The sequence below is a fragment of the Eumetopias jubatus genome, unplaced genomic scaffold (genome assembly GCF_037043125.1).
Source record: "Eumetopias jubatus isolate StellerSeaLion01/CBP00866 unplaced genomic scaffold, mEumJub1_p1.0 scaffold_13, whole genome shotgun sequence".
NCBI classification, from domain to species: Eukaryota; Metazoa; Chordata; class Mammalia; order Carnivora; family Otariidae; genus Eumetopias; species Eumetopias jubatus.
In genome coordinates this window covers 99,526,605-99,538,452 of record NW_028274819.1, presented here as the reverse complement: position 1 = coordinate 99,538,452, position 11,848 = coordinate 99,526,605, and the positions used below count along the sequence as shown (strand labels likewise).

The following is an 11,848-nucleotide window of genomic DNA, read 5'->3' as shown; positions in this document are numbered from 1 at the left end:
GAAGGTCATATAAACCTTCCCAAGTCCCAAGACAACAGGAGGCCCCCACCCATGCCCCCTACCCCTACCTACACCCACCCCTCACTCCAGAGAAGGGACTGGTCTCTCAAGGGAAAAAGCAGACTCCCGGGAGTGGGAGATGATGGGGGGGCCCAGGGGAGAAGGGAGGGGCCGATGGCGCCATGGCTCAGCACCCGCCCAGGAAAGTGAGTCCGGGGTCACTAAAATACAACATCATCCACAAACAAGCAGCAACAGAGACCACAGTCATCAAACACACACACAGACACGTCACAGGAGGTGGACGAGACCGCAGGCTGCGGGCAGGGGAGGCGGGTGTTAGTTGCATCATTAAGTTGTGGACCGTGTTCTGGGATGGGGAGGGGGCAGGGGACACACACGTTCTTGGCTTCTCCTGGGGAAAGATCTGCTGCTGAGGTGGCCGGTGTTCTTAAGCATCAACATTTGCATCTAAAGTTTCGAGCAGCTCCCTTCAGGTTCTGGAGGCTAAAGGGGGAGAGAATTTAAATTAAAACACAACTTGGGTTCCTTCCAGGACTCTTTACCGGCTGCCCCCCTGCCTTTAGCGCAGCCCGTTTGCCCCCTGACCCCCGCAGGATGAGAGCCACTCCGAGCCCCACATTCCTGCAGACACAACGACGAGCCTGAGACGCAGGGAGAGGAGGTGGGGGCAGAGGAGGGGGGCCCTCGGGGAGTGCTTCTCCCAGCGGGGCTGGGACCTGGGAGACGTGGAAAGAGAATTGTTCGCCCCAGGGTCTCTATGTCAGGACACCCCCAGCAGTGGCTCAGTCCCGAGATCTAAGAGAACAAGGTTTCCGAGGAAGTCCTAGTTTAAAAAAAAATAAGGGGGGGTTAAAAAAAAATTAAAATTAAAAATAAATAAATAAATAAATAAAAAGGACAACCGCTAGCTTATGCCTCCCTCCCTTGAGGCACCCCCCCCCCAACCATCCCCAAGATGGGACCTGCCAGCCACCACGAAGGGACAGAACACCAAGCCACCAGCCTGGACGCCTGCCTCCTAGATTGGCATCTACGGCCACCTGGCGTGTAGGCAATCACTGACCTTTCCGAGCCCCATCTAGAGGATGGGCACAATGAGCCCTGTTCTGCCCGCCCACGGGGTTGTCATGATGACATAAAAGCGCGTAGGAAAACATTCACATGCTATGCAAGTACCCCGTGTAATTGCACTCACGGTAAAAGCTGGGGCACCAGGCATTTCGGTACCAGAAATCTCTTCACTGACAATTTAGGATAAAGTCACAGACCTGCCCATTATGCCTTAGGTGAGGCAGATGTGAGCAGACAGGAGACTGACCCCCGCACCCCCCGGCCCCCGTATATTCCAGGGAGGTCCTAAAGTGACACGGGCGCAGACACAGAGGGGTGTGGTGGAATGGCCCGAAGCTAAAGGGCCTGACTTCAAGTTCCACCTGTCACTTGCTATCTGGCTGTTCTCGGTGACCTCAGTTTATCTACAAAATGGAGCTCAACCCCACCTGTCCTGCGTCTTCTGTCAGGCTCGAGCGAGTTTGTGTGTGGCAGCATTTTGGAAAATTAAGGCGTTTGACAGTTATGACTCTCCCGTGTCCCTACAATGAACAATGGAAGCAAATGCTAAACACAATGCCCGTATAGGCTGTGCACGGAGGATGCCAGTACGGGGTGGGGGGTAGGGTAATACACTGTTCTCCCTAGTTTTGTGTAGACTTTGAAAGTTTCATTATAAGATGTTAAATTTTTTTTAAAGCGGCCCTAAGATACTTTATGAATCATCACTAAAAGCCATTCTCTTTATGGTACTTGGAGAGTGGGAGTATTTCACCAACTGTAATTCACCCCCAAGTCCTGCCCACATGGCAGCTAAGATGACACCCCATGAACTTGACCACTGGGTTGTGCAGAGGCCGTCTACTGCGCATGTGTGGTGCATCTCCGCTGCGTCAGTCTGTCTGTCTCACTGCCCTCAGAGTGTGGCTCGTAACAGAAGCTGGGCCCGCTGCACTTCTCTGAGGAAGGAACAGCGAGGGGGCCAGTGGAAGACACAGACAGACAGAATCTCACCTTCCTACCTGAGGGCTACACTTCAGTTCTCTGCTTTCTGGGGCTCCGTTGCTAGAAAAAAGAAAAAAAAAGAACAGATTGTAGTGAACGGACCCCTCGCCCCGGCGGGCGGCCCCTGTGGTAGTAGCTGTGCCCATGCCTGACGCTGGGGGGTCCGAACCGCACAGCAAAGATGCAACTTGGCAGGATCTGGAGTCAGACAGACCCAGGGGCAAATCCCTGCCCCGCTACTTGCTGGTTATAGGAATTTAGCACATTCCTTAACTTTTCTGGGTCCCTCGGTTATAAAATGCAGATAGTGATGTCTACACAACCAGGCTGTGTGCACATGAAGTGGGGTCTATAAAGGGCTTGGGATGGTGCCCCACACAAAGCAGATGCCCATACACCGTGGCTGTCATGAGTCGTGGCCAGTTTGGTGGAGGTAAGGAAGCACAGACACGGGAGCTCATCTGGTGAGCTCTAGGGAGGCCGTGGTGTCGGACAACCATCCCTCCCTGAGCTATACGAGGACCCTCCCCAATTACTTCTATTCCACCCGGGCTGGTGGTCATGACAGTTACCATTTGCAGTGATGAGGTTCTCCACCTGGGCCTCCTCATCCCCTGGAGCCCTGCAAGAGTCACAGCCCTTCCATTAGTGGTCTGCACGGCGAACCCACTCTCCTCGCCACACACGGCTGTCTGGGTCCATCCCCTCCAAGTCACTGGAGGGCTGGAGCACTCTCCACCAAGAGGCAGCAGGAGAGGTTGGGACTAAAGGGTGCAGTATCAGGGGAACTCACAGGCACCCTTCAGTGTTGGCCCTCGAGAGAGCTAAGTGCTGGGAAGGAGTGGCTTAGGGCACCTGGGAGCTTGGGGTGTGTCCTGCCAGACTTTGGACTTCTGAGGTCCAGTGCTACCCCTGGTTTTTGTACTGGACTAATGGGGTATGCCCTTTATGGGTGGGGGGGTGAATGACCGGGAGCCCAAGCTTCTACTCAGCCAAAGAGCCCCATGAACAGGTGACAAGCAGGAACAGTGTCCCAGGTCCTGTAGAGAGGAGGACCTCCGGAGAAGCTCTGAGGCCCTCTGCTTCCCTTCTCCCAAGTCCAACTGTCTCAAGGGCCTCCAGACAAGGGTCCAGCACCTTCTGGCCTACCTCCCCTTCCCAGTGTACATCAGAAGAGAGGAGGGGCTAACCCTCGACATTTTGACCTCTCCTTTGTCCCAGAATATGCCTGGCAATCTTTCAAAACATCTACTCCCAACTTGGCCTCTTTTTGGGATTAGAATCCAAAAAAACACTCATTTGGGCTCACACACCAGGGGGCCCTCCCTGTCCCCTCCTAGTGTCACCTCAGATGTCCACAGACACAGCATCCTTACCGGGGCTTCTGATTGAAACTGCATTTGCATCTGCGACCTGAAAGGCAAAGAAACCACCCAACGTCATGCTCCCGGCTGGAGCTCAAGGTCCTGCTCCCGGCTTGGCCACAGTAGGGCCACCATGTGGGACTACATAAAAAACACAGCTACATGCAGCAATCCTCTGTCGGAGTAGGGCTCTTCCAAGGCCAAGGTTCAACATTCAACGGCTTCAATGACTACCCTACCACAGTCTGCTTGATCAGACAAATGCACGGGGCTCCATGCAGCCCAGGCTCATGTGAGAAAGACAAACACGGGGCAGCTCCCTGGGAGTACTCTGAGGACATCCCCTATCTCCTGTGACTCCCCCTGCCCCCCACGTATGCCTCCTGGACACAGGACCGGGAGAGCTACCCTGCCTCTTATTACCCGCTGGTTTTCGTCAAGCATTTATTTTGTTCATTCTTGACTGTTTTCCTGAGCATTTACTATGTGCCCCGTACTGTATCAGGTCCTAGAGATAACGGGGAGAATGGACAGTCTCCTCCCCTCTCCCAGGGAGAGCACAGCCGGGCTCTGACACCATTCTCCACCCGCTTAGCAGCTGACAGAGTGGACAGGGAACGGTATCCAGGACTTACTCAGGATAAGGAGAATCCCCACTGAGAAGAGAACCACGGCAAACACCAATCCCCCAATCCTCAGCGTCTGGTAGTCTGCCAAAGGAGCAAGGGGGAGAGATGGAAAGGCAGGAAGGTGGGGAGGGGCATGCCTTGCCCTCCCCCCTCCCCAGGGGGCCAGGGCTGCACCCCCCCCAACCAGGGTTCCCATCACTGCTCACCATAATGAAAAGGGTCCTTTTCTTTCTCTTGCTCAGCTGCTGAAAAAAATAAACAAGTGTGGGCAAGAGAAAGACAGTGACACCCGTGGTTCCAGAATCTACCCCAAGCCTCACAAACCTCACTTCCCACAAAGGGACTCCTGGGGGGGAGGGCCCATTAAGCAGAGATGCCTGGGGAGGTACGGAGGGCTAGGGCCCGCCTGGGAGCCGAAGCGGGGACTGTCAGAGCCCCAGTGAGATTCTGCCTCCATAGCACAACCACACCCTTTGTATTCTCACATCATCCCCCACCGCAGGGTCTGTCACCCTCTTGTTACACACAGGGAAGCTGAGAAGGAAGGAAGGACATGTGACTTGCACCAGGCCAGAATCTAGAGTAGGCCTAGCTCCCAAGGTTCTGGCCAAAAGTCTACAGGGACGTGGAGGGCTTGAGGGCTGAAAGCAGAGACTGTTGAGCCCTGTGGGAAGAGGTGGGCAGGCTGGCGTAGGGTCTGGGGACACCTGCTGCCTTCTAGCACCTTCTCTGCTGACTGAAGTGGGGGCAGGGGAGTCGCTGATCAGCCGTGTCGAATCTGAGAGCCCCCCAGCCCTCCGGTCCCAAAGGGCCAGGACCTGGAGGGGTACTTACCACTGGCCAGGACAGTAGGAGCCAGCAGGCTGCACAGGAAGATCAGCACCACCTCCATGGTGTCTGAGGACAGAGGAGGAAAAGTCATTCTCTGCACGGGAGACTCCCCACCCCAACCCTCAGCCTGAGCAGGGGGGCTGAGTCGGGCTCCCAGCCCTACACTGAGTACTCTCCACACAGTGAGAGTTCAAGTGAGACAGCAGAAGCTGCCACCATTTACTGACTCTTACAGAGGGCTCCACATGCAATCATTCAGTGACTACAAGGGAATCCATGCCATCAGCACGCACGATGACTGACCCATTCTGCAAGTGAAGAACCTGAGCCTGAAGAGGATAAATGACACCCATGATGGTGAGCAATGGAGGCCAGGTCCTCACCCAGCTCAGGAAGCCCTCCACCACACTGCCTCTCCCATGCGGGAGCCAGAAGACCCCAAGGGCTTTGGTAATGACCCCAGCTGCACACTTGTCTCCAGGCCATCTTGCCATGGCCACCCCCAGTTCACTTAAGATGTCTGGCACTTCCTGGCCCGGATCCCCACAGCCAACACCCACCGGCAGAAGTCGTTCTTCCGTGAGATTAAATGGGGCAGGTAAGCGAATGCCTCCCTAGCCCAGCCAGCCACGGGGGTGCGGGAGTCCTGCTGCTTACTGGTCTCCATACGGGAAACCCTGAAATGCTGACAGCTCTCCTTCAGTTACCCCTGAACACCCTCACCTCTAAAGTGCCCAAGCCAACTCCTCCCACAGGATTAGTTCATAATTCTCCAGAAAGGCGGTTTGGTCAAACCAAGGCAGCGTGGAGGCTGGCTCTCGGAGCCTCAGCGCCCTGACCTCTCACCTTCCCTGGCCTTCTGCTCGTGAGCTCAGCAAGCCTGTCTCTGAGGCCAGGGACCCCAGGATGGGCCATCTGGATGGAGGCAGAAGGTGGCCAGATGGTCCCTTCCAGGGATAGATTTCAGTGGGGTTACACACACCTCATGCCTGGGCTTAAGGAAGTGTGGTGAAGAGCCAGCAAGGAAAAGTGGGGGGGAAACCCAAACCAGGAAAGCACGAGGCTGTCCGCCCTTTATCCAGGGGGTGACACAGGCGGTGGCCTGACCCCTGGACCAGTATCGGGTGGCCAGACCACGCTTGCTCTGAGGGATCACCCCTCTGACTTTCCCCGGGCCCAGGCAAGCAGCCCCAGGTGCACTGCACCTCTCGGCCACCAGAGGTCAGAAAACAGGGGCATCCAGAGTCCCCCTGAGGCCCAGCAGTGGACTTGGAGAAGGCCGCTCGGTAAGAGCATATCAAGAGGTAGTACTTTGCTTCTAATGCCATCTCATCTAATATTTGTAATTCCTTTCAAGTTTACAGATTTTATATGTATAAAGATATATGTAGCACACACATATAATGAAGCAGAGTAATAAGATGAACACCCATAAGAACAAGACCTTTACAAACACCTGCTGCATTTCCTCCAACAGTACACCTGCACTTTCCTCCAGCCCATCCCCCTGCCCACTCCCACAGGCGAACAGTATCCTGAACAACAGATACCCATACATTTGTCATCACTCCCTTGTTCTTCTTCAAAGACATATATTTTTAAGATTTATTTATTTATTTGAGAGAGAAAAAGCACAGGAGTGGGGAGGTGGGCAGAGGGGGAGAGAGAGAGAGAATCTCCAGCCGACTCCCCACGCAGGGCTCGATCCTGGGACCCTGAGATCACGACCTGAGCCGAAACCAAGAGCCGGATGCTTAACCGACTGAGCCACCCAGGCACCCCAAAGACATTTTTTTAAATTAACACATAATTCACATACCATGAAACTCATTTAAAAGTGTACACTTCAGTGCTTTTTAGTACATGCCCAAAACTGTGCAACCACCATCACTAATTCCAGAACACATTCATCACCCCAAAAAGAAACCCCGTCCCCATCAGCAGTCACTCCCATTCTGCCCTCCCTGCCCCCTCCCAGGCTCTGACAACCTCTGTCTCTGTGGCTTTGCCTCTTCTTACTTTATGTAAGAGAACTGCACAGTTGTACAATATGTGGCTTTTGGTATCTGGCTTCTTTCACTGAGCATCACGTTTCCCAAGGTTCATCGATGTCAGATGTCAGAACTTCATCCCTTTTTATGGCTGAGTAATAATCCATTGCATGGATATCCCTCCTGCTCTTCTTCTTAGAAATCTATTTATCATGCACATAATAATAAGATGGTGTTTAGTGGAGCTTTTTTGAGCTTTGTAATTATGACATTATGTTGTTTACAGTCTTCTGGGACTGGCTTTTTTGGTTCATATGATGTTTCTAAGATTCACCCATTATGACATGTGACCATAGTTTATGCATTTCTGAAATTGTGTAGCACCCCATTATGCAGGTTAATTATGCTGGTCATGCTCCTGTCAGTCAGTACCTTTTTTGTTTTTCCCATTTTGTGTGATTGTGAATAATGCAGTTGTGAACATTTTTCTGCATGCTGCCCAGGGCAAACATGCAAGACACTCTTTTTCAAATTTTTTGCCATCATTTTCATATGAAATACTTTTTTACGTTGGAACCCACTGCAAATATATATTCACATATGCCAGGAACAACAACATCGCAAAACAATAGTTAACCTTAAAATGAATGATGACCTCTGATATTTTCTAGTTTCCTTTTATTTTTTTTTTAAGATTTTATTTATTTGAAAGAGAGAGGGAGAGCACAAGTGGGGAGGAGAGGGAGAAGCAGGCTCCCCGCTGAGCAGAGAGCCCGATGCGGGGCTCAATCCCAGGACCCTGAGATCATGACCTGAGCCAAAGGCAATTGCTTAAACTGACTGAGCCACCCAGGCGCCCCTACAGTTTCCCTTTTTAAAATAAAAGGGCTAGGCCCATGAATGGGTCACTCTGCAGTAGGAAAATGTATGTTCTAGAGAGAGGCCAAGGAGGGAGGTCACTGGGCTGTACAGTATGCAAATCGTCGACCTTACAGAATACTTGCAAACTGTTTTCCAAAGTGGTCATGCCCGTTTCCACATCCCACCCGCTGCACGACTATCCCTCTTACTCTGCATCCATAACAATGCTTGATTATTACCGGACTGCATAATTCCCGCCAATACAGAGGTGCAAAATGTGGTCTTAATTTGATCACCGAGTAATGGAGCTGGGCTTCTGTTTATCTGCCATTCCTCTTTCTTCATCAGTGATGCGTCTTTCATGTGTTTGGCTCATTTTCTTCAAGTGGGTTGACATGATTAGTATCATCCATTTATTATTCTGGATATGAAATCTTTGTCATTAAGTACTGCCAATGTCTCTTCACCATTAGTGGCTTGTCTTTTCACGTTTTGTTGCTTTCTTTCCATGACCACAATGTCTTAATGCTAATGTAATTGAATGCGATGACTTGTTTGTGTGTCCCACGGAAGATATTCTTTGTCCGCCTGAGTCAGAAAGAATTTCTTTCTGGAGATTTTACAGCTTTGTCTCTTACACTGAACTCTTCATTCCACCCAGAACTGGTGTTCATGTAAGGCATGAGGTAGGGGTCTAATTTTTACTAGCTGTCCTGGCACTCTGTTGGCAACCCATCCTGCCTTTTCTCCGGACGTGTCCTGCCACTTCTGTCGTATACCTGCTTTCTACTCAGGTGTGTGTCTGTTTCTGCAATTCCTCTTTTGATCTATTGGTCCATTTGTCTGCTCCTGCATCAGAATCCGTGTCTCAACTGGTACAGCCTGATAGCAATCTGCCCATGTGGCAGAAGAAATTCCCCTCTTCATTTTCCTCTTCCCCTCTTCCTTCAGGAATATCCTCCCTATTTTTGGTCTTTTGCTCTTACATAGACATTTTAGAATCGCCTGTCAAATTCATCTAACACTGTTGGGGTTCTCATTGCCTTTGCAAGGGATCTATGGGCAGAACCACCCAGGGAGAAATGGCATTCGTGGAATATTGAGTCTCCTTATCCATAAATACATCTTTTCATTGGTTTGTATCCTTAATGTCTTTTTTTTTAATTTTTTTTATTTAAGATTTTATTTATTTATTTGACAGAGAGAGACACAGCCAGAGAGGGAACACAAGCAGGGGGAGTGGGAGAGGGAGAAGCAGGCTTCCCGCTAAGCAGAGAGCCCGATGTGGGGCTTGATCCCAGGACCGCCGAAGGTAGACGCTTAACACCTGAGCCACCCAGGCACCCCTGTATCCTTAATGTCTTATAATGGTTTTATAAATGCTTTCATATTGGTCTTGCACATCTTCTATTAGATTTATTCCTGGGTGCCTTATGCTTCTTATTGCTATTTTAAATGCTATCTCTTCTGTGTGTTTTCTAATTTTTGTGGGCATAGAGAAAGGCAATTGATTTGTACATATTGATCTTAAATCCAATAATCTCACTAAACTCTCTTATTATTTCTAATAATTTACCTGTAGATTCCTTTGGGTTTTCTCTGCTGACATATCATCTGTAAATGATACAGTACTGTTTCTTCTTTGCTGATGAACCCTGTTGATTTTTATTTCTTACATCCCGCCAGGCCTTACTGTAAAATGTAGAATAGAAGCAGGAATACTGGAAACACACACACACAGTCTTGTTACTAGTTTTATTTTTTACTTGTATTTCATTTTTGTGTGTGTTTATTTTTAATTTTTCCCAGCTTTACTGTGATGTGACACCTAACAATGTGTTAGGTTTAAGGTGCGATGATTTATTTGATGCATGTTTATGCTGAGAAATAGTGCCACAATAAGATTAGTTACCTACCACCCCCACCACGTCACATAATTACCTTTTGTGTGTATGGTGAGGAATGATAAAGGAAATGTGGCATAAATACAATGAAATATTATTCAGCCATCAAAAGAAGGGAATTATGGATTTTAAATAGATATCTTCTAATGTTTTATAAGTTCCCCTCTAATCCTGGTTTTCCAAGATGTTTCTGTTTTACATTAAGTACAAATGAGTGTTCCACATCTACAGCTTTTAACCTTTAATCTGTCAAGGAAAGAAATTATGTGCCTGGATTATCTAATGTCAAATCACCCTTGCATTGCTGGGATAAAACCAAGGTATTGTCTTCTTAGTAAACTGATGGATTTGGTTTGCTGAGATTTTGTTTAGGATTTTTGCATTAATGTGCATGAGTAAGATTGGGCTGCAATTTTTATTTTATTGTATTGGCCTTGCCTGCTTTGGGTATCATGGTGGTCCTGGCCTTGCAGAGCAAGTATTTCCTCTCTTGCTATTCCCTGGAAGAGTTTGCAGAAGACTGAAATAACCTATTCTTTGAACGTCTGGTAGAACGAAATTGTGAAATCATCTGACTCAGTCTTTTCTTTGCAGGAGGATTTTCAATTGCCTTTTCAATTCATTAATGGCCATGACACTCCTCAGATTTCTCTTCTTGAATATATTTAATGAGCATAATTTTTATAGCAATTTGCTCTTTTCTTCTTTATAAAGTTGTTTATAGTATTTTCTATTTATCCTTAGAAACCACTAATTTCTGTTGGATCTGTGGTTATGTCTTTTTTTTGCCTTCCTAACATTATTTGTGACGACTCTTTTTTCTTCATATCCACTAGATATTCACCTATTTCATGCCTTTTCAAGAACCTGCTCTTGGTTTTGCTGATCCCCTTTACTGTGTTTTAAATTGTCCTTCATTCTGCCCTTATGTGTTCTTTGACTTTATTATTCTTTCTTTATATTTATCTTCTTACGATGGATACCTACTTATTCATAAACAGTCTTTCTTGTTATCTAAACATCTAAGACTATAACCCACTGTAAAGTGCCACTTTCACCCCAACACATGAGCTTTGAAATGTGGTTTTTGGATCATCATTTTAAATTTGCACTATAATTTTTTTTGGCCCAAGCATTACTAAGCAGTGTGCATGTTAAATGCCCGAAAAGCACAGTGATTTTTTTAATTTACTTTTGTAATCGACTTCTAACTAAAGTGCACTGTGATTAGAGAACAGCGTCTGAGGATGGAGATGCCTCGAAATTTATCGACCTATGATATGGTTAGTTATTTTAAAAATTATATTCCATTTACTGGAAGACTGTGAATTCATTCTTGGGAAGAAAGTTCTACGTGCCCATTAAATTAAGATTAACTGTGTTGCTTAAATTTCTATATATTTTCTTATTCTTTTTGACTGTTTGGGCTATCAAAAATGGAGATAGGTGCTTTAAAAGCTACCTCTGTGAGGAAGGATTTATATATTTATCTTTGTGCTTCTTACAATCTTACAATATTCTAACAGAGTTTAAAATTGTTAAATTGTCCTGTGAGTTGGATCTTTTACAATTATATAGTGATCTTCTCTCTGTCTTAAATTCTGTTTCCCTTTCTACCTTCCTGTGTCCTTATGTGATCTATGCGTATTTTATCATCTTATAAATGGCAAAAACCTACATTTTTTTAAAATTCCACCTGATAACTTCTATTAACTGCCAAGTTTATCCCATTTAACTTTATTGTGACTACTGATACATTTGGTCTGATTTGTTTCTCTTTTGACTTTTTTTTTGATTGATTTTTTTTTTTTCTTATTCACTATCTCCCTCTACCGGTTGAAAAATTACACAAGCTGTTTCTAGTCGCTTAATGGTTACCTTTGGAATTTTGCATGTGTGTTTGCTATAGACCGAATGTTTGTGTCCCCCAGATTCCTGTATTGAGATCTAATTCTCAATGTCATGTATTTAGAGATGGGCCTTTGGGAGGTGATTAGGTTGTGAGGGGGAGCCCTCATGAATGGCATTAGTGCCCTTATAATAGAGAGCCCTCTCCCCTCTGCCACCAAGTTGGGGCCTCAGTGAGAAGATGGGTCATCTATGAATCAGGAAGCAGGCTCTCATCAGACACTAAATTTGCCAGCACCTTGACCTTGTACTTCCAGCCTCTAGAACTGTGAGAAATAAAT

General features: G+C 47.6%; 1 protein-coding gene across 3 annotated transcripts in view; it reads right to left on the bottom strand.

The window, feature by feature from the left end:
• Positions 1 to 339: 339 nt before the first annotated feature.
• Positions 340 to 11,848, bottom strand: part of FXYD6 (FXYD domain containing ion transport regulator 6) — a 30,142-nt gene continuing 18,633 nt past the window's right edge. Inside the window, exons 2-8 of one of the 3 annotated variants that reach the window (XM_028105818.2) lie at positions 4,907 to 4,969; positions 4,279 to 4,317; positions 4,079 to 4,153; positions 3,456 to 3,492; positions 2,652 to 2,701; positions 2,089 to 2,139; positions 340 to 507 (exon numbers count right to left, since the gene is read on the bottom strand). In XM_028105818.2, coding sequence (XP_027961619.1) covers positions 2,111 to 2,139; positions 2,652 to 2,701; positions 3,456 to 3,492; positions 4,079 to 4,153; positions 4,279 to 4,317; positions 4,907 to 4,964 — 288 coding nt within the window. In that variant the 5' untranslated portion in view covers positions 4,965 to 4,969 and the 3' untranslated portion in view covers positions 340 to 507; positions 2,089 to 2,110. The remainder of the gene's footprint in view (positions 508 to 2,088; positions 2,140 to 2,651; positions 2,702 to 3,455; positions 3,493 to 4,078; positions 4,154 to 4,278; positions 4,318 to 4,906; positions 4,970 to 11,848) is intronic. The other 2 variants (XM_028105817.2, XM_028105819.2) reach the window with 2 other exon arrangements.